This window comes from Orcinus orca, chromosome 6 (assembly GCF_937001465.1).
Source record: "Orcinus orca chromosome 6, mOrcOrc1.1, whole genome shotgun sequence".
NCBI classification, from domain to species: domain Eukaryota; kingdom Metazoa; phylum Chordata; class Mammalia; order Artiodactyla; family Delphinidae; genus Orcinus; species Orcinus orca.
In genome coordinates, this window is record NC_064564.1 from 45513114 (window position 1) to 45529820 (window position 16707).

Sequence of the window (16707 nt, forward strand, 5' to 3'; positions counted from 1 at the left end):
GAACCCATAAAACTCCTACAAGGAGACACAAGTGGTAAGCTCCTTGACAAAGGTCTTGGCAACGATTTTTTGAATCGGACAGCAAAAGCAAAAGCAACAAAAGCAAAAATAAGTATGTGGAACTACATCATACTAACAAGCTTCTGCACAGCAAAGGAAATCATAAACAAAATGAAAAGGCAACCTAGTGAACAGAAGAAAATATTTGCAAATCATATATCTTATAAGGGGTTAAGATACATATAAATATATGTGTATATATTCAAAATATATAAAGAACTCATACAACTCAATAGCAAAACAATCTATCTGATTTTTTAAATGGGCAGAAGATCTGAATAGACATTTTTCCAAAGAAGACACACAAATGGCCAACAGGTAGATGAAAAAATGCTCAACGTCATTAATCATCAGGAAATGCAAATCAAAACTACAATGAGATATCACCTCACAGCTGTTTAGAATGGCTGTAATCAAAAAGACAAGAAATAAGTGTTGTTGAGGAAATGGAGAAAAAGGCACCCTCCTGTGCTGTTGGTGGGAAAGTAAATTGATGCAGCCACTGTGGAAAACAGTATGGAGGTTCCTCAAAAAATCAAAAATAGAACTATCACATAATCCAATAATTCCACTTCTGGGTATTCATCCAAAGAAAATGAAAACACTAACTCAAAAGGACATCTGCACCCCCATGTTCATTGCAGTATTATTTACAATAGCCAAGATATGGAAACAACCTAAGTGTTCATCGATGGATGAATGGATAAATTGTGGATATATAAAATGGAATATTATTTAGCCATAAAAAAGAGGAAATCTTGCCATTTGCAACAAATGGATGGACCTTGAGGGCCTTATACTAAATGAAATACTGTATTATATCTCATATGGAAAAAACAAACAAACAAGCTCATATAGATGCAAAGAAAAGATTATGTGGGTGCCAGAGGTGGTGAGTGGGGGAGAGTGGGAGAAATGGGCGAAGTGGGTTGAAGGTTAAAAAAGGATTAAATAAACACAGTGCATTACTAAGAAACATAAGAAAATAGTGTACTATTGCCTAGTAAATTGTGACCATCACCTATAACAAATAAATAAACAAACATATTTGTGTGTGTTGCTATATAAACTGAGGTCTGTAAAAAGGATAATGTCATTAACCTTGGTGTTCTATCATCAAGAAGTTCTACTTTTACAATTCAAACAATCAACTTTTCTCCATACGCAAAAAAAAGTCACCATCACTTAAAATAGACGTACTTTAACAATGAAAATGTTTGCATCTTTGTCAAACTAAATATTATGTTGAGATATTTCACACATTTCCACAGAGGGGAATAAAAAGAATGACATTGAATTTACTTCCTTCTTTGTGGTATAATCAGTGCTTACATTAAGATTGGATGACACACCATTTCTTTTGGAGATAGACTGAAAAAGAAATGGTAATTTTTTTTTGAAAAGATTGTTGGAAAAACTTATACCTGTTGACAAATACATTATTTAGTAATTAATTTAATCAGATCTAGTACATATAAAGGAAAATTTTCTTAAGTCTTTCTGGATCTCAAGAATTCTAATCATTTCAATGGCTCTTTGCTTTGTTTTGGTTTGCTGGTATTTACTAACATTCTGATTTATATTTATTTGGAAGCAGTACCCATTATCTCAAAATAACTCTATCTCCATCTCATTCTCTCTCCCTTTCTCTCTCTCTCTCTCTCTCTCACACACACACACACACACACACACACACACACACACACACACACCCCTATACTCAGAAACAGTCTATTTTGCAGGAACATAACTGGATTCCATCTCCCTCATTCTACTTTGAAGGAGTAATGCTGTTATGAGTTGATTAAGATGGGAAGATGGCCTTAATGTTTCCATCAGCTCGACTAAACTTCAAACTGGCTTCTCTCTAACTCTAGGCCCCGATCTCCCTTTTCTTAGAGTCTTTACATTAGAAAACTTGTCACTTCTTTATCTTCCCTTCTGAGATGTAAATTTTTAAAAGCCTCTTGCAAGTTTTACAACACGGAATGTCTTTCTGGGATCATACCTTTGAAATATATTCATCAAGGAAGATAGCAGCCCATCTCCCAGTCTCTGTAGGAGGGTAGGAGCCCACCTTCAGTAGGCAGGCAGCCTTGCTCCAGGTTGTAAAACTACCTCCTGTCATAAAGATAAGGGAATGATTGCTTTTCCTTTTGCCAGTTAACAAATATAGGTAACCTAAGATTACCCTTCAGGTCTTAAAGACCTCAGCTCTTAAAAACTTTCCCAACTCTTTTTTTTCTACAAGTACCATGTCAGTTTGGTTTTTTTTTTTAATATTTTATTTATTTATTTATTTGGTTGCCCCAGGTCTTAGTTGTGGCAGGTGGCCTCCTTAGTTGCAGCTTGCCAGCTTCTTAGTTGTGGCACATGTGCTCCTTAGTTGCAGCCCGCAGGCTCCTTAGTTGCAGCCCACAGGCTCCTTAGTTGCAGCACATGTGCTCCTTAGTTGTGGCTTGCCGGCTCCTTAGTTCCCAACTTCTCTTTCAATGGAGTTTTCTGTCTCTCTTCCCTATTGCAGTAGCCTGCACAAAGTCCTCCTCACCTGTTTGACTTTGGTCAGTTTGCTGTTTGCTGTGACAGAGCCAAATTCATGATGTCAGGAAACAATGCTTTTTTGTGACGTGGGATGATATTGAAAATCTCCTGTTCCAATTCTTAGTCTATAACCTATTTCTGAAACCCTTTTTCAAAAAACAAAAGCAAAAAAAGATGTTACATAACTCACCCAAGGTTACAAAGTGGTTGGGCCAGGATTCAAGCTTTGGTTGATTCAAGCCTAAAAGCTGATACCTTTAAACCCTACATTGTGTTGCTGTAACCATCTCCAAAAGTTTCTAACTTCAATATTATATGACCATTATTTGCCCTAAACATGTAAAGTATAAATACAAGGTGTTTAGTTTTTATATTAATAGTGGAAGTTAAGGGTGCACAAGACACATCTTTTCCTTCCTGAAGGAGGCAACATGTGGTGCAATTAACAAGATTTCCTCGCACAGAATTGGAAGGATAAGGGTATTCCAGGCTGAGAGAACTGAGTGGTTACAGAACAGTGAACACTCGTGCATCAGAAAGCAATGAGGGGAAAGGGCAGTAAGAATGAAGTCTTGAAAAGTCAGCTGGAAGCAGATTGGGGAGAGCCTTGAGAGCCATACTAAGGACCCTGGACACTATAAAAAATATGGGCAGCTACTGAAAGTTAAAGACCATGAAATTGAAATGACTAGTACCTTTTTGTTTGAGGCTTACTTCTTTGTTTTGTTGTTTTTAATTATTATTTACAATCAATAAGAACATTTAGCAAGGTTGCCAAAAACAAGATGGACATACAAAGCTAGTGTAAACTGAACACTAGCAACAAATAATTTAAAATGTCATTTTTAGAAGAAACAATTTTCAATAGCAACACAATTACAACATAACTCCGAAAAATCTCACAAAAGATGTAAAGTGTCTTTTCTGAGAAAAGTATAAAACCTAATTAACGAGTACAAGAGAAGTTGTAAGTAGAGAGATAGACCATGTTCCTAAATGGAAAGACAAGAAACTGATCTATAAATTCTATGCAACAACAATAAAAATCTCACAAAGGTTATTTGTGGAAGTTTACAGGCCAGTCGGTCCTCAAGTTCACAGAAGAAAAATGACCAAGTTGGTCAAAATGATTTTGAAGAAGAAAAAGAATAAATGTCAAAACTGCCCAGGTGTTAAAACATTTTAAAACTAAGTGACCTGACAGAGGCAGATATACAGAACAAACTAGTGGTTACCAGTGGGGAGAGGGAAGGGGGCAGGGGCAAGATAGGGGTAGGGGATTATGAGGTACAAACTATTATGTACAAAATAAGCTATAAGGATATACTGTACATGGGGAATACAGCCAATATTTTATAATAACTGTAAATGGAGTATAACCTGTAAAAATTGTGAATCACTATATTGTACACCTGTAACTTATTGAAAAAAAAAACTTAGTGACCTGTGATTTTGGCTCAGAGACATTAGTTGTGGTTTTATATTTCTTTGTTGGGTTAAAGAAATAGTGTGGAGAAGGGAGATAGGAAAAATGACACAGATGACAAAAAAGAAACGGTCTCCTTCACAGCTCCTCATCCACTTTAAATCAGAGTGACCCTGATCCTTAAACAGAACGACCCCAACTCTTAAACAAAGACAAAAGCTAGTTTCAAAAAGAAGCACTTACACCACAGGAGCCTGACCTAAGGATAATAACAGTTGGAGGGAAGCTTCAATCAGCCACCTGGCATTTGCCCATCATCTGATATGAGCTAAAAACAAAGGAGTCGGAACATGAAACTGTAAGCACACTGCCCTGGGTCTCAGATAGCCTGGGACAAAGCTGAGAGGCAGAAGTCACACGGGAAATAAGGAACCTACTTACAAAGCAACATCCTAGTAAGTACAATAAAGTGCAGGTATAAACACAAAAACATGCTGAGAGTTGCAAGCAGAGGGGTAACCACAGGCAGATGTGCTCCGGGGCACATTCTGAGGTGGGTCTGGGAAGCTTATGGCTAGTGAGGGAGTCATTGCAGTTGAGAGCGCTTTTGCTCATCTGTTCCTGGTCCACTGCAACTCAGGCCTCCAGTAGGGCAGCACCAACACCACCACTGCGCACTGCTGATTCCACCCAAACTCCATAAACATATGATAAACTCATCAAGCTAAAACTTCATAATCTGTCTTCTATAATAAATTAGCTAATGATCTTGTCTTAAGATTTTCGAAAATGGTCAGCTTGTCTTCCTACTTCTTGTCTTTCTTGCTGTGTGTTACATGGGGCTGCAGTGAACTAGGAATTTCTTCCCCTGAAGACTCTTTATCTGAGGCTTTAGATCACTCACAACTGTTGCTTGCAGATCACCAGTATGGAAGGAACAGAGGTTAATACCTGGCCAAGAATGTGATTCCTCCCACTGAGGGGCTTACTGACTTGTTTATAGAATGGTGAGTCCCAGGAGGACCCTAAAAGAAATACATATTGGATCCTAATGATGTTCTCTTTGCAGGGGCACTGCCTACATTGAGCATTATTAGAACTATAGACTGTTAGCTCCAATCATGGACCCACTACAGCTTTCTAAACCATTTATATCACACTAACTCACTAACTTGATATATCCAGGAACCAAGATTCCAACTGGAAGTACCTCAGTTGGGTGTTGGGTCATTCATATTCCAACCAAAAGGTAACATAAATTGCATATTGATAAGTCTGAAATGATTAAGGCAACCACATAAAATCTTATTACTTAAAAGAAATTAAACTCACTGTGGTTTATTCAGCAATATTCCTCCTCCATGTCCAAAGTCAGATTGTTCACCAGTTAAATCTAATTTGCTGTAATCTTGGTAAATAGGAGGTAATCAACAAGTCCTCAGCTCCAGCTCCGAAGCAACACATAACACATTTCTGAAATACATTAATAAAAAGAGGATGGGGAAAAGGCTTTCTGACCATAACTGACATTCATGATGTAGCAAGAAGGTTCTCTGAGTTCTGACATTCTATTTGTTGGAATTATAAATACGTACATTGCTTACGTGGTTTGTAATTTGTTATTGCTTCTGTTATCCCTGCATAGTTACTGAGATTAGAGCCCCAATTTCTTGACTGTCTGTCTTAAATTACTAGCTTGCTTGATCTCAGGTCAGCCTCACAACAACCCTTCCGGAAATTATTCTGCTTGCCATTTTGCAGCTGAGGAAACTGAGGCACAGAGAAGTTAAGTATTGCCCAAAGTCTCATAACTAATCAAGGGCAGAGACAATACTTACAACAACTCTGATGCCAGAGCCCAAGCTCTTCAACATGAGCTCCACGGCTCCCCTAGGGTAAAGCCTTTTTGTATATTTGCTCATTAATTATATGTGGATTGGTGGTTAGCTCAAACATTTCTAAATAGGGTCTTAGGCCTATCATCCTGGTTGGAAATGGGGAACTAGGGCTCTTGCTTGAAGATATGTTTCAATAGCAAAACCTATTTTCACTTAAACAGTATAGTTATTTGGGGTGGTTTATTTGGACTGATGAACAGAATTTGGAGGGGTTAAGGGTTAAAGTCCTCCCAAGCCATCCTTTGGTGCTGCTAGTGTGGATCACATGACTACATACTTAACATCATTTTTTTTTTGGTTTCCTGAAGAAGCAATGTGTGCTAGGATACCTGTCTTCCTATTTTACACCTTTGAGCATGAAAATACTCTGAACCACAGTATTAAGTCACAACTACTTTTTCCCTCCGACTGGATTTTTCCTGCTCTGATCCATTGAAAGACATACAAGCTACTGCTACACAATGCCTAAACAATTGTTCAGTTAGATGTGTGGGGGAAAATGCACATTCACTCACTACAAAGCATCATGCATGCAGAGCCACTTTCAATATGTATCTTATTCTCATGGTCATGCAGAATTTAGACCTTGGTGTTTGATTCTTTCTTAGGAAGCATAGTTGTTCTAGGGTTGATATTGCACAAAACCAGAATTGGAGACAAGGGAAATTTTGTCCCTAGGCAGAATTCTGAAGTAGGAAAAACTGTTCTTGGCACTGTATTCCTTTCTTAGGCACTTAATCTGAGTCCCAATCTTACTCTGAACTGGAGGTGTTGGTACTGTCCCCCATAGGTATTCTGAGAAAGGCTGTCATCCACTCAGTACCAGCCTGGTGTCCTCAGGACTCAGTGGGCTCTGGAACTGCGCAAAACCGGCCTGAATCAGCTAGCTAAGTGGCTTTGGGTAAATAATCGCTCTGAACCTTGGTCATATCCTCTGTAAAACAGGGATGATAATATCTATATTCTAAATGTGTTAGGAGGATTGAGTGTAATTCTTTTTTTTTAATTTATTTATTTAATTTATTTATTTTTGGCTGTGTTGGGTCTTTGTTGCTGCGCGCGGTCTTTCTCTAGTTGTGGCGAGCGGGGGCTACTCTTCCTTGTGGTGTGCAGGCTTCTCATTGCAGTGGCTTCTCTTGTTGTGAAGCACCGGCTCTAGGCAGGTGGGCTTCAGTAGTTGTAGCACGTGGTCTCAGTAGTTGGGGCTCGTGGGCTCTAGAGTGCAGGCTCACTAGTTGTGGCGCATGGGCTTAGTTGCTCCGTGGCATGTGGGATCTTCCCAAACCAGAGATCAAACCCATGTCCTCTGCATTGGCAGGCAGATTCTTAACCACTGCGCCACCAGGGAAGCCCCGAGCGTAATTCTTTATGTAGGCTGAGAAGCACAATACCAAAGACACAGTAGGAACTAGATAAACGGTAGATTTTTTGGTGTTTGATATAAGCATAAAGCATAGGTAAAGGGTCTATTTCTGCAGAGGGTATAGGTTTGAGGGAGTTATTTTGTGTATTTCTTCCTCTGAATGATAAAGATGTCCGCGATTTTTAAAGATGAAAAATGTTAAGTGCCACTCATCTGTAGCGAATAACCTGAAAATACACTTGCAGACCAAAAGACTGATTTAACTGGAGATTAAAAAAAAAAAAAACTTACAGCACATCACAAAACAATAAAGTACATTTTCAAAGGTGAAAAAAAAACCCCACCCAACTCATCCACATTGTGCAACTAGCTTATAGGATGTTTAAAGACATGAAAATCATCCTTGAGAAAATGCTTACATGTAAAGAAGACAAAATTGTCGTGACTATATATTGTGGGAAAGAAAATTACCTAACGAGGCTTGGGGTGAAGTTACAGCGTACTGAACTGTGTCATTAAAAAAAACCAAATCCATTCGTTCATCAAATATTTGTTGAGCGCCTGCTACCTGCCAAGCACAAACAAAATCATTCACAACCACCAACTCTTTGCTTTCTTGGGGCCCAGAAGTCCTCCCCGTTAAGAACGGAACTATCTTGGTTATCAGCTTACGCTAAATTTACCGACCGCGCCACTGAGCAAAGGGACAGAGTAAGTACGCCCCGAACCCCGCCTCGCGCAGACCTCGTGCGTTTACGTATAATCGCATCTCGAAAACACCAAGGCGTACCTACGGTGTCCCACGAGGAAATGGTAGTGCAGCAACAGCGACTTGTTCCGCCCGCGTGAAAGATGGCGCTTCGCGCGTCAGCCATCCCTGCTGCCCGGTTTCTTCCTTGGGGGGCGGGGCCTAGAGAGAGCAGGGGGTGTGTTTAGGAGGTGTGTGGCTTTGTTTTTCCCGCCCTTTCTCTCCTCCCCTTGCTCTCACAGTATTCGCTAAGGGTGAATGAGGAAAGAACTGATAAAATTTACCAGGAGAAGAGCACAAGGCGGGAAACGACCACGGCGTGAAGCGGGTTCGCGGACGCAACGCGCGCGGGGGCGGGGCCAGGGCCGCGGGGGCGGGACTGCGGTTGCGGTTCTATGCCCGCGGCGGCGGCGGCGGCGGAGGCGGTGGAGGCGCAGGCGGTGGCGCGTAGGTGAGTGAGAAGCCGGCGTGTAGGTGGCTGTTTGGGCTCCGGGTACCTGGACCGCGCGGGGGCGGCGGCGGAGGCTCTCGCCAAGGCTCTGCTCGGCTGGTCCTCTCTTTGCCGCTCTCTTCCCTGATCGAAAGCCGGCATCGGGAATTTCAGCCCGGCGACCAGTGGAGTTGCCTTCATCCGGGCTTTCTGGCAGTGGCGGCGCAGAGGCAGGGGGATAGGGGTCGGTCCGTTTTTCCGCCCACAGTCCCCGAGCTGGCTCTTTCTCGGGGTCCCGGCGTGACACTCAGAGGGACCCGTCGGACCCCCTGTGCCGCGGGCTCAAGGGGAAGGAGCCTCGGGCACCGAGAGGCCTGGCCCGGGGAAAACCAGAGGGTGGGCGGCGCGCGGCTGCTCCGTACCAAGTCGGGGTCCGAGAGGGGATAAAGCGGCGTGGCGTGGGGTAATACTACTAGTCTACAGAAGTTGAAGTTTCTAAGGATTGCTGTTGTCTTGTAAATTTGGGCAGCAATTCTAGACTGTCTTTTGCTCCCGTTCTGTGGTTCATGACCTGCTTACTTCACTTCTCCAAGGATACACAGACTTACTTAAAAGAATTGACCATTATGACTTGGGCATCACTTGACTGATGGTATCGGTTGCAAAAAGAAGTGCACTGATTACGCGTCTGCTGTGACCATTCAGGGTCTGACTGGCCCCGGTGAACTCCACCAGGCTTCTGTATTCAGGAGACCGGGAGGTCATGCACTTGCCCGAGAGACATGGCCCTTTCAGAAACAATGAAGTTTGTTAGGCTCTCGTTAAAACAGTCTGGTTGTGGCCAGTGGATAAATTTCAATTCAAACTGTTCTCATCTCTCTTGTGATTCAGAGCAAGGGGGCACAATACATCTGGCACTTTAATTTGTACAAAGAGATTGGAAAATACTGTTAGATACGATCTTAGACATTGGAAAACTTTTAACATAAAGGGAACATCACAGAAGCAAGAATACAATATATGGGAAATTAATAATATGGAGTCAGAATACTTGAAGTATGATGGTGTTATGTGACACAGACACTGTTGCCAGCACCTTGGCAGTCTAGGAGAGCCCTGAATCAGTTGGAAACTACCTCATGATGCCTGTTCTCTTTACACATATGAAACAAAAACAAGAGAAGTGATAGACCACATTGCAGACTGTGCACTATGCCAGGACTAACCTGCTCCAAGGAAACAGTTACATGGGGGCTAAAGTGTTTTTTCCCCACCTTTTAAAGTTGATAAAATAGTGTCTTTCTTTGGCCCTGTTAGCAGTTCAGAATTTACTTTCAGAGAGAGAGAAAACCAGAGGAGACGCCTATCTTTCAAGCCTGCCCTTGGGCTCTATTTTAATTAAGGAATTCTAAGGAGTAGTAGGTTAGCCTGCCTATTTGAGAAACTGGAGCTGTGAGAGATGGCCTGATAGTGATATGATGAACTTAACCTCTGAGTCTTGAAGTGTTGCGAACTATCTGGTGTTACAAGCAGATCACTGTCAATAGTTGGTCTGGGCAGCTCCTGTTTTGGAAGGTGGGCTGGTTTAGGATCCTGCTTCTCTTAGAGCTGGGAGAAAATAAACAGAAAACATGGTTACAAGAAGTGTGGGCCTTATGATGGTTGAATTCTGATTTGCAACAGCAGTGGACCAACCAACTTTCTAAATATCAATCAGAGAAGAGATGACTGATTTTTAGCAAAGGTTTAAGAAAAAGCAAAACTTCAAAACTACCCCTGTGCTAACAGTTTTAACAGATGATAATTAGTATAATCTTTACATCTGCATATGTTGGATGATTTTCAGGAAGTATATTGGGTACATCCTCATGAACTCTGTTTTTTGTTTACAGGAGTGTGGCAAGCCACTGTGTCACCCAATTTGAATCCTGGCTTCCCTCAAAGACTCTTACGGCTTTTGTTTGATAACTGTCTGGTGTAGCCAGCACTGCATGTAAATAAGATATATAGATAAAAGACTCTTGGTTTTGAACTGATTTTTTTGAGCCATGTCTGTATGTATGGATTGTCTTTACCAAAGATGATGACTCTAAGTGTTAGTAGACTCATTTTACTACTCTCCTAAGTGTACTCCTCTGTGACTTTTGGCAGGATTTAAAGCTAAACAATTCAACATAGCCTTTGTCCCTTATTCTCTTTCTAATGATACTAGCAATGAGATTGAATGTAATTAGTGGTCTATAATAGTTGAGTTTTCACAATCAGGTAAAAAGTTGTCCCATAATCTAACCATATTTGCTCCAGGGCTCAATTCCATTTAAGGAAGTGTTTTTATTTTCAACATAATGATGAAATGTTTGAGTAGCAGTATTGCCTTTATGATTATTCACCTTTTTTATCCAAAAAGGAAGAACAAAAGAAGAATATGTTACCATATAATTTTATAGCTCTGTGTTTACTTAATTCGTCTCCTTGGCCTCCAGTTTGCTATTGTTAATTATCATAACATCATTACAGTTTCAATTCAGATTATGTTCCTATAGTCTGCCATTATAAACTGACTGTTTAAATTGTATCCATAACAGTGGATATTTTAAACAAACTATACAACTTATACCCAGTATAGTCTCTTAAGTCTATTAAATTGATATAACACATTAAAAAAGTGAATATTTCCTAAGTGAATTTCTAAAATAAAAAATACACAAGAACTGTTCTTGTGTTAAGCCATTTCTGCACATATCCACATACCTACTGTAAAGCGTTTTGCCAAGCACTGTATAACTGTTCTTGACATCATGATAAAAGTGCTCATACAGTACTCTAAAATTAGAGTCGGTTTTTGTTGGGTTTTTTTTTTTTTTGCTTTTCATCAGTCTCTGAACTCTTCTGACAAGATGTAGATCAAATTCTTTATTTTAAGTAAAATGGTTTATTTTGACATGAATTTAGTTACAGATAAAATGTTAATTCCCAAAGCAAGCATACAGGCAAAGATAGATATATCATAGTTCACCTATTATTAACTACTATCCTTTACCACTATATGACGAATAGATTCCACAATTTTAGACTTGTTTAAATGAAATTGGTATTGAATATGCATAGGTATTCAATTTTAACACTAGGCAGGAATGATTCATTTTACATTAACATCACATTGAATGTACACTTTCAGAGTGATACAATGGGGTGGGTTAAGATATACAAGAGACCTGGATTCCAGCCTGGCTTGGTGAACTTGGGCAGTTCCTCTTCTCTGTTTTCTCAGTAGATTGAAAGGTTGACCGGGCCCATCCAATCATTTAGTTCTCTACATGTTTTAAATAACTAAAGCTTTTTTACCCGTTTAGTATAACTCTCTTTGCAATGATAAAAGGCTACGCTGCTGTCTTGAATAGCATATTAAATGTATTTATCTGTCATTTTAAACACCAGTATTGGGCTTTACCCAAAGAGCATCACTGAGTGCATTGAGGACTTTTTGCTTATTTTCTCTTATGGTTCTAGATTGTTGTATTCTTGCAAGCTTTTGCCTTTTTTTTTTCTTTTCTTAGCAGCTTTTAAGGTTTTCTCCTGTCAGGTGTGGACTGCTGTAGTAAAGTACCACAAACTGTGTGATGTAAAAATGAGGAAAATGTATTCTCTCTCTGTTCTGAAAGCTAGAAGTCTTAAATAAGGTGTTGGCAGGAGCATGCTCCTCTAAAGTTTCCACGGAAGAATCGTTCTTTGCCTCATCTTAGCTTTTGATAGTTACCAGCGATCCTTCACATTACTTTAATGGCTTGTTGCTGCATCACTCCAGTTTCTGCCTTCGTCTTCGCATGGCCCTATTTTCCCTGTCTGTGTGTCTCCAAATCTTTCTCCTTGTAATGACACCAGCCATTGGATTAGGACCCCATCTTAACTTGATTACACCTATTTCCAAATAAGGTCACATTCACAGATACAGGGGGTTATTAGGACTTGAACATATATTTTGGGGGGACATAGTTCAGCCCACAAGAAGTGTCATGGTCTCTAGCTGAGCCCTCCCTTTCTCAGTTTGTTTCTCTTTAGTTCCTATGGTTTAGGAACCAAATATCCAATCATATTAGAATTGCATATAGGCTGGATGTTTAGAAACAGTGAGGATCTATTCTATGAGCTTTAGTATATAATAGTTTATATTAATGTTCAGAGGCTTTTTTTAAGGCCATTATTATTTTGGATTTCTAAGTGTATGCCCTGAATATAAGTGGCATGTTACTATGTATGGTAGTACATTATCATCATATCGCAAACACTTAATATGCACCTGCCATGCTAGTTTAATGTCTCTTTCATGTAGGAGACATGCTTCCAAATCGTTTTGACTGAAGAGGAGAAAACCACATATACGTAAATCATTTGAGGGTTTGGGGTTTTTTTGACCTTAGAATGCCCTTTATTTCTTTTGTAAAATTGATTTACAATGTTGTGTTTCTGCTGTACAGCAAAGTGAACCAGTTATACATATACATATATCCACTCTTTCTTAGATTCTTTTCCCATATAGGTCATTACAGAGTACTGAGTAGAGTTCCCTGTGCTGTACAGTAGGTTCTTATTAGTTATCTATTTTATATATAGTAGTGTATATATGTCAGTCCCAAAATATGCGTTTTTGATGGATGGCTTAAAATCGCTGAACCTAATCACTCGTTTTGTTTGTCATTGTTTAGATAACCTTGGAGCTTTTGGATAATGTGACAGTTGGGATGCAGTGATGTCGACTCTCTGTCCACCACCTTCTCCAGCTGTTGCCAAGACAGAGATTGCTTTAAGTGGTGAATCCCCTTTATTAGCAGCAACCTTTGCTTACTGGGACAATATTCTTGGTCCTAGAGTAAGGCACATCTGGGCTCCAAAGACAGAACAGTTACTTCTAAGCGATGGAGAAATAACTTTTCTTGCCAACCATACCCTCAATGGAGAAATCCTTCGAAATGCAGAGAGTGGGGCGATAGACGTAAAGTTTTTTGTCTTGTCTGAAAAAGGAGTAATTATTGTGTCATTAATCTTCGATGGAAACTGGAATGGGGATAGGAGCACCTATGGACTATCAATTATACTTCCCCAGACGGAGCTGAGTTTCTATCTCCCACTTCACAGAGTGTGTGTGGATAGATTAACACACATTATCCGGAAGGGAAGGATATGGATGCACAAGGTGAGTGGGTTTGGAAGCGTATTAAGCATGCCAACCTAGCTACTGAAAGTTTACCTCCTGATACATTTTTATCTAATTTTTAGAAATTATATGCAATTAAGTTCAAACAGGAGCTGTTATTTGCTTCTACCCTATTAGGTACCGGTAGATCTTAGGCTGATGTCTGTGGTCTTCTAACTCTGCAAAGTAGGAGATGATAGCTTCACATTGTAAATAGAAAGCCAAAGCTTAGAGAAATAAGGAAACATAAGTTTTAGAGTCTGGATTTGTCTTGGGAGCCTTTGACTCTAAAAGCTTTTTGTTTCTGCATTGCATGACCCTGTCTTTCACTTACCACTGTGTGGGCGTAAGCAGTTCAGAACAATAGTTTCATAAGCCTTTGCCCAAATAACCTTTGGTCCCTTTAATTTCTTTGCCAAGTTCCCAATTTGTAAAATGAAGACGTTGGACCAAACGGTTTTCAGGAGATACTCCTTTTAATTTTGTAGATTGAGGTAGAGGAAATCATTGTTGTCCCCTAATCTTATAGTTTAATATATAATGATAATTATATTTCCATATACTGTAATTTTGGCAGATGAGAAGAACAAATTTAATTCTCCTTTCTGCTTTGCAGTTTGATACTAACATGGAAGTCCACTAAAGCCTTACTGATTTTATAAGGCTTTTACCAAATAGTAAGGAAAAATAGTATCTTTTAAAAGAAGAGTTTTTTTTACTGTGTTTGCAGGCTTGCCAGCTTTCTTCTCACGTGCGTATGAAAATCATTTAAAATCTGGAAGCTGTATAGTCACTAGATTGGTCTGGATCTTATCTAATTTGAAAAGTACAAATCATCAGTTTCCTTTGTGAAACTACACAGATGTTACATTGACTCTTTCTGTCACATTATCTGTTTTTAACTGCAGATAAAAAGGGTGTTTTTATTTTATTTCGTATTGTCTGTGAGAGCATGGATTTGTTGGGTTAATCCCCCCCCTTTTTTTTTTGCCCTAAAGTGGAACATGTTGTTCCCATGAACTAAATTACCCAAGAAGATGTCTGCCATTTAACTGTATTGTGAAAAATAAACAAGTATCAAAATGTTGTGTTTTTTTTTTATTTTAATGAATTTTCTCTCTCTCAGGAAAGGCAAGAAAATGTCCAGAAGATCGTCTTGGAAGGCACAGAGAGAATGGAAGATCAGGTAAGGTGCAGATTGCATATTACAAGACACTGCCAAACCCACTACATATGTCTGTATAAAGCTAAGGGCTGCTTCTGTTAAGGCCTTGAAGACATACTAGTTTGACAGAGTGAGCCTGAGCACGAACAGAATCTTTATGGAGATAAATGGAATAAACTGGATGAAAATTTCCATATCTTAGACCTGAAGAGTTAAATAAGTAAAGGATAATAATAATTGCATCCACAAATTAATATTTTGCTTCCCTTTTTTTCTGTTTGCATGGGATAAGTTTTGGATAACTTGTTCATAGTAAAAATTTTAAATTCTATATGAGTTTTATTTTTTTTTTAAGGTATTGCTTCTCAAAGATTTCCACAGAAGTAGTTGTAACAGGAGAGTGAGTGCCCCTAAAGTATCTGGGGGTACAGACACAGCTCTAAGCATAATATTTCTTTGAAGTCTCGTGTTGTATCTTTAAAACTCATGCAGTTTACATTTTATTCCGTGATATATCTTTTTGTTTTAATATTACAGTTTGCCGGTGATATTCCTCACCTTCTTACCACTTGGGCTTCCAGTGGTATCAAGTCTCCAGGAAAACATGCTGTGTTTATCCCATGGTTTTGAACATCCTTAGGGAGCAGGCACCAGGGTTTGAGAAGCATGATTGCAAGGGTATGGCTTCCCTTATGGTAATTAATTGCAAACATTTCAGCCTAGGGCAGAGGCATTTGGAAGGCGAATCCCCAAAGGATGTTCTTTGCTTTTACTTTCATTGCTTCTGGCCACCCTCCTTGCTCCTCTGTTAAAACTCCAGTCTAAACAAGCCTTCTCCCTGGTTCTCTTTAGCCTGCCTGAGACAAATGATATTTTAAACAATAACTTTTTCTAAAAGTTTGTCAAAATACAGGAACATGAACAAGGGAAATACAAAACCCTATAAAATGATCTTCTTTACAAAATTGTTAAGTTTGTACTTTTGTAAATAACTTTTACAAAAGTCAGAAGGAGGTAATTATGGGGCGAGTTCTAAGACTTACAAGGAAATGTTTCCCTTTACTCAGAGAAGCCCAGCCTTTGCTTGCTGGTCAGTAAGCAGGGTGCCAAGGAATGGGATGAATTTCACCGACTTCTAGATGTACCTGCTAGTTACGGAGTAACTAGTAGAGTTATCTGAACATAACGAAATTTAAGACCCAGTAAAATTCTACTTTTTCTGGGATTTTTTTTCAAACCAGAAACCTGTACTTATAAAGTTGACCACTATTAACATTTAGGTTTATTTCTCGTTTAAGGGCTTTTCTTGAAAATGTTATCCTATCCCTTCTATGTCAGGAGGAAAGTATACTTGGACAAACTTGGAGGTTTTTAAAGGGGAAACGTTCACCTGCTGAAAAGTTCAAGTTAGAGAAGTCCAAGGAGGAAATAACTGGAAGCATTTTCTTTTAGAGCCTCTTCTGTGTTCAGCCGTCTAGGATTTGTCATTGTTGTTAAGCTTCAATGAGCATAGCCATTTGCTTATGATGATAAATGTCTGAGATGCTGTGTATGACATACTATATATGCCTACACCTAAGGGAAGGTATTTTCCCATAACTATCCTTTCTGAAAAGGAGGAGTCACCTGATAATCGAGTTCTTGCAAATCTCATATCATGTGCTTGCAGTGACTTTATTTTGAACAATAAATACTGTTTGAGGATGATACTTAGTCTAAAACAACTTTAATCAGTGCTAGTTTTAGATGCTTATAGCTGTCATCTGGTAAAATCATTTTACAAGGAAGCAGCTTCAGTTATTAATCTTCTTGAATTACAGGTGTTGATTGCTGTAATTGTAAGCAGACATTTAAAAAATTACTTTGAAAAGCAAAAACAATGAGT

The 16707-nt window shown here is 39.3% G+C and overlaps 1 protein-coding gene across 5 annotated transcripts in view; it reads left to right on the forward strand.

Annotated features, from left to right (window-relative positions):
* The first annotated feature begins 8307 nt into the window (after positions 1 to 8307).
* The window catches only part of C9orf72 (C9orf72-SMCR8 complex subunit), a 33079-nt gene continuing 24679 nt past the window's right edge, over positions 8308 to 16707 (forward strand). For 3 of the 5 annotated variants that reach the window (XR_004486115.2, XR_004486116.2, XR_007477922.1), the window contains exons 1-3: positions 8308 to 8487; positions 13170 to 13657; positions 14784 to 14843. Coding sequence is in view for 2 of the 5 variants with exons in the window: in XM_049711032.1 (XP_049566989.1) it covers positions 13214 to 13657; positions 14784 to 14843 (504 nt within the window). In the remaining 3 variants the exon portion in view is untranslated. The remainder of the gene's footprint in view (positions 8488 to 13169; positions 13658 to 14783; positions 14844 to 16707) is intronic. The other 2 variants (XM_049711032.1, XM_004275064.4) reach the window with 2 other exon arrangements.